Source organism: Bombus pascuorum, chromosome 9, assembly GCF_905332965.1.
Source record: "Bombus pascuorum chromosome 9, iyBomPasc1.1, whole genome shotgun sequence".
Classification (NCBI taxonomy): domain Eukaryota; kingdom Metazoa; phylum Arthropoda; class Insecta; order Hymenoptera; family Apidae; genus Bombus; species Bombus pascuorum.
The window spans coordinates 2,542,647-2,556,780 of NC_083496.1; the positions used below are offsets into that span (position 1 = coordinate 2,542,647).

General features: G+C 40.2%; 1 protein-coding gene across 2 annotated transcripts in view; it reads left to right on the forward strand.

Annotated features, from left to right (window-relative positions):
• The window catches only part of LOC132910272 (protein stum), a 28,007-nt gene that overhangs the window by 3,952 nt on the left and 9,921 nt on the right, over positions 1-14,134 (forward strand). The window contains exons 2-4 of one of the 2 annotated variants that reach the window (XM_060965830.1): positions 3,554-3,615; positions 4,932-5,313; positions 5,605-7,417. In XM_060965830.1, coding sequence (XP_060821813.1) covers positions 4,950-5,313; positions 5,605-7,417 — 2,177 coding nt within the window. In that variant the 5' untranslated portion in view covers positions 3,554-3,615; positions 4,932-4,949. The remainder of the gene's footprint in view (positions 1-3,553; positions 3,616-4,931; positions 5,314-5,604; positions 7,418-14,134) is intronic. The other variant, XM_060965831.1, reaches the window with a different exon arrangement.

Below are 14,134 nucleotides of genomic sequence, written 5' to 3' on the forward strand. Positions count from 1 at the left end.
AAAAGTTGTGCTTCCACCTCCATCGGCATCTTTCACATCGATGCACATTGCAGCAGAGGTTCAGTTAGTCGTAGATAGCTTCTGCGATTCGCGGGAGATAGATTTGCAGAAAGTGCGCGATAAGTTCTCGGGGAACGTTACACGTACGAAGTCCGCGGATTGCAAATCGCGCCTCCATTGGTCTGTCCATTAATTCGAAACAAAGGGCCATCGTAAATCAACGCGCCGTCGAGACACGTGAGTCACATTTCGGCCACGAGGTCGTTCGCGCTCGATTCTTCATGCTGGCCAGCTTGTTCTTTGGTGATTCGAGGAATGTCATTGGACATGATGCAGATTCTTCGGGGACCACCAACATGGAGCGCGTACACGCGATGCATCGGCGTCGTCTGTTGCGGATGGCGCTCAGACCATCGCTATTTCTGTGATTATTTTCAATTCCCTTTGTGGTTGTCTTTCGTGGTTGTCGATCCGCTCATTCCACTCGAGAATCAAGCAATCGTGTCACTGAGTTTGACGTTGGAATTTTGAAGGAAATGGAAGTTGGAACGGTTCCATGGTATTTCGGATAATTATGGATTTTCGAAGACGCGTGAAAACGATTTTTTTTCAATTGAGTATTTTCGATGATTGGAATCGGCGATTGGATAAAAGCTATTCGAGTAATTGATTTATACTATGGATAAGACGATAGCGGCGATAAAGTCAATTTGATTTACTTTTTTATTTTGATTTTCCAAGAATATATATATATTTTTAAGGTGTATAGTTTGAACGCGGTTTATAAGGAACGTAGGCAGTGAAACTATATAAGAAGATTTATCGCGATAATACTGTAAAACACTGTACGCCCGCTTCGTAAGATTCCATTGACCTATTTTTCACTAAACTATGCTTCCAATTATCTACGTTAAAATGTACTACATTCGAATTATAAAATCGCTCTTCTATAGCGTGCATATTAATATTGCAGGATTAAAGAACTTCGAGTAGAAGGCAGCTCGTTAAAATCATTTCCTTAATTGCCGTGCAATTTTGTAAATTCCTCTGTTACTTGATTGTTATCAACGAACGGAAAATACCATAAATAACCCGGAATACTAAATAATAAAATACGTAGTAAGATACGAAGGTAAAAATGAAAGTAAATGAAAAGCACGAAGATCGTTGCAAGGACAATTCTCCAAAGAAGAAATATAGCGCTTTTCAGAATTACGCAACGCAGAATAAAGTTCGTAGGCTCGAGTGCATAAAGAACGATCTACCCGACAACGTAAAGAACGTTCTTCTTCTTTTTACGAATCGAAGAGACAGAAATCTCATAAAATCCACTTTCTCAGAAGGAATTTCTCATCGCGAAGATTCATCGTTCCGCCGCGATATCGATCTCTTTTTTTTTTTTTCATTCCACCATCGAGGAACGCAGAGAGTAGAAGCAGGAAAAAACTGGAGTAAAGGAATCAGTCGAGGGAGTACATAGAAAATGTAGTTCAACAGCGTCACGGTATTGCGGTAATAAGCATGGCGTACCTAGCGAGACCGACGCGATCGAGTCGAGAATTCCCGCGTATGAGAGCGTGAATAAAACGCGTAAAGACTGGTGTCTGCTCGACGTGGCCCGCTACAACTAGAGTAAGTAATTGTAATGTCGACGAATGATCACGGATGTTGCGCACGGAGTTGCTAATTGCCAGGCAACGGCGATTCGCGATCCGACTCGACCCTCGAGCGGAGAACGAATTATGGGAAGGATGAGTCCAGAAACGAGAAGAAGCCCTTTGACGTAACGTCACTGCTTGTTAGAAATGAATAGACAGATTGAATGTTTCAGGGAACGTTTTTTGCGTGATCTTCCTGGACCAGAGTCGAGTTTTTGTTCTTGCGTAGCCGTGCAGAACGAAGGGGCGTTGAAAATTTCGTGAGAATCCGGAGGATACGGATCAATTCGATTGCTATGCCTTTTACGATATTTATGTCAGAAACTAATAGAGTATGGTTTTTGTTGGCATCATAGTAAAATTCAGTAAATTCGAGTATTTTAATCTTACGTTGTTAGTCGGAAAATGATATTTTTGTAAATGTACGCTGTTACTATACGCTGATATTCATTAATATCTAATTATAGACTATACGAGTATGGTTTTTGTTGGCATTACAGAAAAATTCAGTAAATTCGGGTATTTTAATCTTACGTTGTTAGTCGGAAAATGATATTTTTGTAAATGTACGCTGTTACTATACGCTGATATTCATTAATACCTAATTATAGACTATACGAGTATGGTTTTTGTTGGCATTACAGAAAAATTTAGTAAATTCGGGTATTTTAATCTTACGTTGTTAGTCGGAAAATGATATTTTTGTAAATGTACGCTGTTACTATACGCTGATATTCATTAATACCTAATTATAGACTATACGAGTATGGTTTTTGTTGGCATTACAGAAAAATTTAGTAAATTCGGGTATTTTAATCTTACGTTGTTAGTCGGAAAATGATATTTTTGTAAATGTACGCTGTTACTATACGCTGATATTCATTAATACCTAATTATAGACTATACGAGTATGGTTTTTGTTGGCATTACAGAAAAATTTAGTAAATTCGGGTATTTTAATCTTACGTTGTTAGTCAGAAAATGATATTTTTGTAAATGTACGCTGTTACTATACGCTGATATTCATTAATATCTAATTATAGACTATACGAGTATGGTTTTTGTTGGTATTACAGAAAAATTCAGTAAATTCGGGTATTTTAATCTTACGTTGTTAGTCGGAAAATGATATTTTTGTAAATGTACGCTGTTACTATACGCTGATATTCATTAATACCTAATTATAGATTATACGAGTATGGTTTTTGTTGGCATTACAGAAAAATTTAGTAAATTCGGGTATTTTAATCTTACGTTGTTAGTAGGAAAATGATATTTTTGTAAATGTACGCTGTTACTATACGCTGATATTCATTAATACCTAATTATAGATTATACGAGTATGGTTTTTGTTGGCATTACAGAAAAATTCAGTAAATTCGAGTATTTTAATCTTACGTTGTTAGTCGGAAAATGATATTTTTGTAAATGTACGCTGTTACTATACGCTGATATTCATTAATACCTAATTATAGACTATACACTGTTTACTATACGCTATACGATTGTACGCTAATATTTACGCGATGCCATTGTAACGCCATCGGTTATAGAATAAGAAACGGGCTGTTAATTCTACGAGTTGTTTGGGAGCTGTGTAATACAAACATTATTTGGATAATATGGATTCAAAAGTGGAAGAAAGTAGTTGTTTGTAGTGTTAATAAATTATATCTCAACTATTCGCACCTGACAAGTCAGAAGTATTCAGTACTAAAAAGATCAAACGTGATATCATTGGCGTTCCTGCGAAAATTTCTTTTAAGCGTTCCATTCCATTGAATATTCTACGCAACGATGATCCTGATTGACACGAATATGAAACTCTAATAAACCGAAGTTTCATCGGCTAAGTTTAGACCAGAATTTTCTCTAATGATTATTTCATGTTTCAGGTGAGAGCGACCGCGGATTTTGGCGTCCTCCGCATCTTGCTCGTCTGCATGAAGGACTCGAGGTACCGTGGCTTTCTTTACGTGTTTGACAATGCTTGATGCTTCGCCACTTTTAAGTATTTACTCGGAGGTTCTCGTTCCAAGCGTCCGCACTGTATTATTAAGTGAAACAGCGGTTGTTAAAGTGCCACCAGTTATTATTAACGCGTTCAGCGTGGTGTAGAACTTTGCTTGGATAGAAATGCTTCTATCAAAGTAAAAGGGAGTAGAAAGTTGACTTGCGCCAGCTTGTTGCAGCGATTGCTCGGTATCATGGCAAATATTATGCAGGGAGCTGAAATTATAAAGTCGAGAGTACGAAAACAACTTTGAGGAACGTTGAACCGTTTGCGGAGTACTGAATCAGCCGAGTAAATCGCGTTTCCACGATGTATTTAGACTTTTTGGATTAAACAGGATAAGGAGATTGTAAAATGCATTGTACATAGACTAGAGAAATCGCTTAGTATCTACGATTGCGCAGCCGAGGGAAGATCTACCAACAGATATATTCTTCGATTTTTATTTTCTCTATTTCTATTTAGAAACTCGTTTGGAAAGATAGATAACGTATAGGGTGAGTCAAAATTACAATATGTTTCTGAAGTGACTTCTGCCAATTTATATGTATAATCTATTTCCATTAAGCTACTATAATAACTCTATCTTACGCTTTTATACATTTTTATGCTATCATGATTGCGTTTAACCGTTTCCAAATCAACATCGTTCTTGCCGTTTAATTAACTTCTAAGTAACAATTAACAACTGAGTAACAACCCTAAGATCTTGCTCGATCTATCTGAAAAGAGGAGATCTATTTCAACCTGCTTTTCTGCCACCCAACCCTCTCAACTTCGGCAAACGAAAAATAAAATAATCACGACCAAGGATTTCTCATCGTTAACGCTGCAACTACCAATCGTAGTACGTGTCCAAATATGCTGTACTATTATTCATTGTAGACTGACTTTCTTTAATCATTTTACGTCTTACATTTTCCAAGAATAGCAAATAAGTGTCCTTCTCGTGTTGATTTTTAAGTATCGAACTCCCCACGCACTCGGTCAATATCATTATCATTATCTCCTTTACTTACTTGATGAATACTCGTTTTCAATTTTAATTCTGCCCCCGATTTCGACCACATCCGATAAACGATATATTGACGTTTACGTACAAATTAATCAAATTTACGATATTAATAAAATTTGCGACATTCACAATATCGACGATAGTGTACTTCTCAAAGATATTTACAATATCGTAGATATCGATAAGGTACTGTATTCTTAAAAAAGGCGACGAAGGAAGGATTCTCGTAACTTTCCCGTTACAGCTTCGGTGCCTCGAAAGGATGAGGCGGCTCGACGACGGCCATGTTCAACGACCGCCTCCGTTCAGGGTGCTCGCGGCATCCGATGGCAATTACCTGTCACCGAACGCGATTCCGCCACCGCCGCCGCGTGCACCCGAGCCGTATAAGATCGCGCCCTCCACCACGTCCTCCTCGAGGGCGCATCGTCGATCCAGCTTCGTTATCATCGCGGACTCGAGGCCCGTTTCCCCGGAGGCGAGGAGTCCATCGCCGCCGTTGGCCACTGGCAGGGTCTCGCCCTTTCGAGGACGTGGCTTTAAAGGACCACCGCCGCGATCTAAGTCCAGGCCGCAGTCTCCGGAACTTACGAATGGTCGTAGAAGAGGAAAAAACGAACGACGAGGTAAGTTTCGCGCGTATCGTTATTTGAAAGCGTTGCGCCAAGTATGTGAAACATCGTTGTACGTCGATTGCGTTAAAGACAGAATTGGCGTAAATACACGAGTCGAATGTCACGAGAATTTATAAATAAATCTTATTCCCTATTCCTCTCAAATATTCTTCTCGGCTATGTTCGACACATTGAAACACGTATATCGAATATTAAAAGGATTTACAATAAAAGCATCGTTAGTGGTTGCTATTCGTAGTGGGAAGAGCAAATGTTTCTTGTACTTCAACCGGAATATTTTAGTTTCAGTGTCGCAACAGAACAGCCCAAGAAGAAGCCTGATCCCGCAACCAACGCGTCAGCGTTCGACGTCTCTGAGCAAATCAACGGAGCGCCTTGCCTCGCCGAAGCTGGGTCGTCGCGTCGATTCGCGCACTCGCTTCAATACGACGGATTCCAGGAATCGTTTGAACGCCTCTGGGAACAGTAGCAGCGTGGCGAACCTCGCTACCCGTCGACAAGCCTCGAAAACAGTCAGCAAGCTCTCCCCGATCCAAGGAACTCCGACGAAACCGGAGAAAACGCCACAATTTAAGAAAAGGGATCGTTCGAAGGAATCCACGAGATTGTCGCCGGCGAAGCAGCAGAAATTTGCCGCGTCTCCATCGAGGAATGCTTGGAACGCGAAGAAACAAACGCACGAGAAGGTTTCCGTTCCAGGAAAAACGCAAGGCAAGGAACGAGTGGTATCACCGTCGAAGATTCCGCTGAAAACGAACAGAGCCAGCTCGAATGTCTTGAATCCAGCCAGATTCATCAATATCCCTAATCAAGCTAATGGCAAAAATAAAAAGGCTATCGATAAAGGGTCCAAGGAAGTTCGTATAAGCAACGGGCAGACGAACGAGTCCACTCAAGGCAGTAAACAGTCTGACTCAGGATCGAAAGGTTCTCAAGCTAACGAGAAGAATTCGAGCACGGAACAGTTAGCTGATCTGCATCTTATTGATCTTTTAAAGCAAACTTCTAGCGCTACAGGTACGTCTAGCGTGGTGAACACAACAGCGACGACGGCTGTTCAGCCGCTTCACATCGACGCCAATGCTGTTCTTATGGATAGAGAGATTTCCGAAAGGAAAAGTCAGTCTGAGAAGACGAAGAGCCAGTCTGAAAAGACAAAGAGCCAACAAGACCTGTCTAATAGCAAATCTTCCAATTCATCGAACGACGAAAACGTTGGCAAACAAGTCCAAAATTCTCAAGTTGCTAGTAGCGAGGATAATCGTCAGATGTCCAAATCGAATAAATCTAATGGCAACCATGGTCGAACAAAGGGTGGAACAGAGAGTAGAAACGATTCGCCAGTTCCTACCGAAAATGTTAGCGGTCACTCGAAGAGTAACAGTACCAGTCATTCGGTGAAAAGCATAAACAGGGTGATCAGTGCTACGAACAACACCGGTTCGGCGACGCAGCGTTCGAATAAGATTCAGAATGCGGTCAGCGATCAGAATACGAAGAATTTCAGGCCGAACGATCAGAAGATCGACGAATCTGTCTCCTTTCAACCCGCGTCAAGCAACGTCCAATCAAATTCAACTAAAGCCAACGAGATTGAATCGGTAAACGGTTCCATCAGAAATTCTTCGGGTGCAGAGACTCAAAGGACAGCAGTTTCCGTCGCGAGTGCTTCTGTGAGACAGGAAGACGCGAGGACGATTTCGCGGTCCACTAATAATTCTGGAACGAAGATCGTAACGAATGCAACTACGGTAACCGTGAGAAGTACTTCCGACCAATCGACGATAGCCTCGAGGGCGAACAACGTGTCCAACGTGGTTGGTGCGGTGAGCAACGACGCGAGAAATGTAAATAGCGCCGGGATGAAAGCTCGTACTGATAATCATGGAAGTGGTACGTCCGTAAAATCGTCCGCGAGGGTGTCGATCGATTCCATCGAGACCGTTCGATCTACGGACACCGGGGTGAGCGTGGACACCGTCAGAGGAGTATCATCGCCGAGGGAGAAAACTGGAATGCACGTGGTGAAAAGGCCGCAGGAGATCGAGACGTTAAGTGGGAACGTGGTGTACTTGGAGCAAAACGGCGAGCCAGCGTGAGTAGAATTTATAGCGCTGTATTTCATCGTTCGCCTCGTAAATTATTCCTGTGATCCTATGGAAAAAGATTCTGATTCTGGTCGTTTCGATAGGTTGAACTCTGTCGTTCTTTCTTTCTGGAAACACAGTTTAGCTATCTCGGGAATTAACGATAATAAGTAGACTGTGGATGTTCATGCATTTGTGAGAAATTTAAATATGCAAAAAGATATATGTAACGTCCTGTTCGATCGTTTCTTCTCCGACGTACGTATTGGTAATTTGTTCTGAACATAAACGAATAATCGCAGACACATATTTATTATAAAAACACGTTCGGATAGCTAGAAGTCTGTTTGACTCGAATGCTCGACTTTGTATACGAGTTTCTCCGAAGAATAATCGATCAGCTCCACTTTTTGTAGATTTCACTATTTCATCGGATAAACGACCTGTGCCATGAGATTTTTCAAATTGAAATTAGGTTTTCAACGTTTGTATTAATTATTCGAAGATTGATATGGAACGTTTTCCCACTGTCGACTCGCTTAAAATTAGGTTTGTATCGATTACTCTCAAGGACTTAAAACTACCGCCACTTTCCACTCCGACCAACCGCGAAATTTCGACTCTGAACGTTTACTTGTAATTTTATTCCTTGATCTCACGGAATCGGATTTATATCGAGACTGGCAGATATTAATCTGGAAAGATCCAGTGCGGGCACGACAGCTATTTATGCCGTCGGAAGTGACAATAAATCGCCACGGATCCGATGTGGGTCCGTATTAAAGGACACGTTGTTAACGGAATATATGCAGAAGGTTGCGAGTGTTAGGGACAAAATGAACGCTACGAGGATGGGAAAATCGGCTTACACGGTCTGTCTAAAAAAGTAATCAAACTTTTCTAAAAATAACAAAGCACAGGCAACCTCTGAGGGAAAGTTACATTGCTGATACATAGCCTGAAATATACACGAAGGAACGTATTAACTTCTACGTAATCTATAGATCTACGAACGTATTTAAATAAAGTACGAAGGATCTGTTTTATACTTGCAGTAAATGTCTTGTAGCTTCTATATAAATTTTTAGATTTCTTTTAAATTGTATCAATGTAATTACCACAGTCGGCTACCACTACAGCGTTAATGAAATTTCAAAATGTGCCGTATAACGGACACGATATATTCATCAAAGCTTTCTGCAAGTATTCGAATACCTTCACGAGTCGCTGTATTTCGTGAAGATTTACGATGTTTCTTTTATTCTTGTGAAGGTTATTTGATGTATGTGGAATCAAAGAAACGCATGGATAAATTGTAAGGTATTGTGAGTATATATATATTGTGAATATTAAAGTACAAAGTGTGGAATACAACGTAAGCTGATCCAGATCCGCACGCTAGCAATGTTACCCTGAGACTAAAAGAACCCTGAAGTCAACGTCGCACATACCGCTTATGGTCTGTCCTCGACGCATTCTTTTGTCTATGCGCTGTGGATGGCCTCAGTGCTTGAGAAAACCGAAGACCAGATGTAGAGTTTTCTTTGAAGTGGCGACCACTTCGACAATTCTTAAGAAGTTCAGTCATTTTTTAGACAGACCGTGTGTATGCTGCAGGGGTTGCAGCAACACGAAACCGAGGCATCATTCTCAATTAAAGGAATCGCGTTTCGTGATGAGTCGCGCAACAAAAAGAATCGCCAGCGGCTTCCGGCAGCAGAGTTATGAGCTACCCTAAAATGCTGGTTCGTGAAATGGTGCTCGAGCTTAACGATACGCGCATCGAAATCCATTTTTCCATGAAATTACCCCGCGAGATCTCTCATTATCAATTTCGAGGCGTCGCCGTGTAGCTAATCAAGCGAAAAGTAGGAAGACTTATCCGCAAATATCTGCGTTTATGAAGTAGCAGCGCTTCATTAAGGCCAGGTAATCGCGAGCAAGATCACGAAACGATTACATTACTGCGCAGTTATTTATTGTTACGTTTTCCAGCACGTAGTTACTCTTGGAGTCCACCCCTGACTGTGCGTTTCCCTAAGCGAGAATTAATTGTTCTATATAAATGCCGGAGGAATATAGGTTAAGCATAGTAAGCGATTCAAAGAGACGCGAAGATCGTGCGTTTATTTAATTAATTTACTCTTAACACCGAATAATTATTAATCCTGAAGTACCGATTTAACGCTAAAATTGTTCCCTGTTCTTATTCTAGCAACCGCACGATCATAATCGAAGGCTTTGCAGCAGTAAAAGAGACAGTACGAATATCTAAATTGTATTTATTGCAAGAGAATGGGAGGTAAAAGTTGTATATTCAAAAGTGTGAGAGTTTAGTCGACTATATGAATTCATAGCACGTTTGAAAAAGTGACTTGATTTCGACTTGGTGTTTCTTAGTTTATCTGCTTCGATCGATGATAAAGTTTGGAAATCTTTGATCGTGCAAGAAGAAGATAGAAATCTTTAAAATCTTTGCTTTTAGCGTGCGAAATACTTTTCCAAATATGTTGGATAAAACGATGAAAAATATTATCCACTAGAGAGTTAAGAAAGAACGAGAAATATGGTGGCGGAAGTTGGCGGTTAAACGGACGCGATTGAATTGTTCTACAACTCGCGTTTCCTAGCGAACATCATAGACAAGAGGGTCGTGCGGAAAACTTGGCCCATCGTAAGATCCACGGAGTTCCTTCACCCCGGCTAGTTATAAAGCACCACCCTTTCCAGTGGTCGATGCAACCAAGCTGGGTTTATCGATCCCACGGAGATTTACATCGCCACGGCCTGGCTCAAGGGAATTATAAATCAGAATTTCGAATCGCCTCGTTATACGAGCGTCGCTAATTAACTCGAATCGGTAGCGGTAAGAGGAAAGAACGAGGAAGGGGAAAAAAAAAGAGAACGTCGAAAGCACGAGACTGTTAGACCGTGTCCATCATTCACGCCTCTGAACCATGATTCTTCCATTTTTTTTTCTCGTTCGATAAACTGCTTTTTGTACCGTGCTCGTTTATTAAAATTAATTGAAATTAATACGGGAAAAAGAACAACTATTCCGAATTTGATTCGACCTTTTTCTTTCTTACTTTAGTACATTATGTAAATTTTCGAGCACAGTTGTTGAAACAGTTTATACGAATATGTATATACCTTTTAATATTTTGCCTCAATATTAAATGCATTACAACAACCATTTTTTTTTTTTTTTTTTTTGTATTATGAAACTTACATTAAGTTGCAGCTAAAGCGTGACAAAACTGTATAACTAGCAATGTCATAACTAAGAAGAACGCAGCGTTTTACATTGATTTTACACTATACAGTCTTACGAGTAACACTAAATAAAACGTTACATCGTTGCGTATAGGACCTTCAAACTTCACGAACGCTTTCACGCGAAACATAAAACGTACATATATTCTATCGAAATACCAAAGTATTTTCGTTGACCTCCATTACGCTTTACGCGTATATTCTACATCATTCGAAAATGATAACCATATCGAAATATCGTCGATCGTCAGCTCCAATTAATTCATCATTTCCCTAACCTTCGTGTACGTTGATAAAGCCCGGAGTAGCTCGTTAGTCAAGCGATTACAACGAGATTACGTTCTTTTTACGCGGCAGGCCACACGCGGAGCGTTCCGTAATCGTTTCGCGAGATTTTCTTACAGTGGGCCACGTTCAAAGTGACTCAGAGAACCGCAATAGCGTGACGATGCTGCGTATAGTCGCGAACGTATACTGAAAACGTCTTTACAAACATAATCGTAGCAGGTCAGGAATCGCGATGAATTCTCCCGTAAAACGTTCGAGACCAACGTGGAACGATTCCATTGAATAATTCATCCAGGATCTCGTCCGGGCGTGTAGCCTTATTCATCGAACTAATTCTCGAGAACTGTAAATTGGAATTTTCGAATGAAAACCACTGGCGACGCGATCGTTGTACTGTTATATACGTTATTTACCTAGAAGTCGTAAAGCGTGTACAAGTATTTATTTCTTCTTTGGTCGCTGATAAGCCATGGAAATTGTGTACGAAACGAAATTAACTTTTTCTAGTACGTCCGTAGGAAACTGTGACACTTCGTATTTATGGAGATATGTATTACAAATGCAAACGTGTTACTTTGAACGTGTAATGGAAAACCCGAGGTGGAATTTAACGCGAAGCATAGTCACAGTTGTAACGTTAATGGCGAGCTATTAATTTTGATTGCGAGGACAATCTTCCAACTATATTTAATCTTCCCTAATTCCTGTTTCGAACGAGCCACGCTCCACGCGAAAATAATTGTTCCCATCGTAATGACATTTAGCTCGATTAATCGGCGTTTACATTAGGTAACGTTTAGTTATTCGTCGATCATAAATCGATCAGGTTCTTTATTCGTCTATTATTGTCAAATTGATCCAAGTAACAACCATAGTTGATCGTCTATTAATCGTTTTATCATTTAAATCAAATGACATATTCGATTATCAATAGCCGAGGATAAAATGGTCGAATAGCATATTGCGTTCCACGCTTAAATATATTCCATGTAAAAGTACGCTTCTGTGAGAAACTGCGCATGAACTTTCGTGCTTGTACGAGAAGATCATCGTACGTCGCGATCTAAATCGATCCGAGTCGATTCGAGCCGATCTTTCTCTCTGCTTATCATTAACGAAATACCAAGAACTCGCTAAGAACTCTGAAAATAATCTTTGCCGAACGCTCGACGTGCACAATCGTCTCGTTCGAACAGGGAACAGCCTCGTTCGGGTTGAGCAAATATTATCGCGTCTATTATTAGTCGATGGTCTGCTGGGTGAACGGGATTCCTCTAAAAACACGATTACACGTGCACACCATTTCCGGCCTGTTGAACGTGAATGCAAGCTAGTTGGCGCGATCGATTCCATTTCGTTTTGTTGCACCAAATTCCATTGTATCGCGCTTCTTCACCGTGGCTATCGTTCGCAATGAAAAAGACGCTCGTAATTTCCATTCGTTTTTCCACGTCGACTTTACGTCGCGTGTCAACTGCTTCGTTATGGAGTGTCTTGATTCTTCGGGATCATCGAGATTCCTCCGGTGTGTTGGAGAGACGCTGTTCTTTGTCGGACGTCGGGTCTCGAGAGACAAAGTGAGCTTTCGACCGAGATGCTCAAACGCGCGACATTTCTTCACGGAAAATTCTTCTGGGCCACGTCCGACAATTTCTCGCGATGCTTCAGCTTCTTTCAAAGGGTATATCTCTCCATCGAGGGAACAGTGTTTGTGTTTAGTCACTTGCAATTAGTATCTAGAATGTATTTAAAATTTATTTTTGCATTTATCTACAATTTATCTTCGTTTAATAGCTTCTGTAATGATTTGGAAACATCCGAGAAACATTGAAACGCGATTTGAGGGAAGTCGAAGGAAATATCCGACGTAGTGGAATTGCGTAGAAAAATCTCATTTACGGAGACAGGAGTTTGCAACTTGCTTGATTCGATGCATAAATCTGTTAATGAAATTTGTATTTGTTTAAAGGAGCGACGGTAGATTTATGGTGGCGTATTACACGTGTGGATGCAGTTGGATAGCTGCGTGTTATTAAACGCCTTCGTTCTATATTTCTTTTAAAATGCAAACTAATGCATCGTGCATATTACAGTTAATCACTTGAGCGCGATAGTTCACGCGGCACTCAGAAGGGCAGTTCGTTTCTACGGAAGGAAAGACGGAGATAAAACGAAAATGTGAACAATGTTTTACGCTTGACATTTCATATATTCAACGAAAAGGATCGATATTCTAGAATCTGCACGGAGATCGTTGTAAATAATACACAGGGTCTCTTAAATAACGCGTCACTCTTTCCTTCTAACGATATTACTTGCTATTTTCTTCATATAAACGTCCCTTTAAGAGAAAAATTACGACATGATAAAAACAACAATGAACATAAAGTTTTCTGTTATCAAAGCAATTGCACATGATTCACATATCTACGAATTACAGTGACAATAACGCGTGCGCGAGCTTACAGCCGTTTCATTTAATAAGCTCCAAGCTATTTTAGCTTTCCAACCACCATTTTCTGACTCTCGCTCTTCTTTCATTCGACACACGTGTTTTATTCGATATTGGAAAATTAGAAATTATATTTTTCAACTTTCATATAACATGAAATAAGTGCAATTCATCTCAGGCCAGACTTTACGCTATAATTTCATCCTATAATTTCACCGAACACCAAACGATAGGCAAATCCAAAAGAAACCAAACAGTTACATTTTAGTATTTCTATATAAACCAGACTCTACGCTGTAATTTCATTTCTGTGATTCCACCAAACACCCAAAAATACACAAAGTGTAAAGAAATCGTTGTACAAATCTCTTTATCCCAAAAATTCTTCGATATAAAAAAAAGTGATCGTAAGATGATAAGAGTACATTAACGTTCATTTCTTTCTACTAATTTTTATCGAGAATCATCCCAAAAGTACATAAACTCGACAGAGATCACGACAAAATCTCCTTTCCTTCGCGAGCTTCGATACAAAACGAAATTACACAGATCAATCTAAAAAAGAAACCATGCGAATTTCGATAGGTCGTGTGGAAACGTCATGATTTGACGAATGATCTCGACTGCTCTCGCTACCTAACATTCGGTCACCTATATAATTTTTGATCGTCGTGGCGGATAATTCCTTTATCCACGATACGTACGTGTA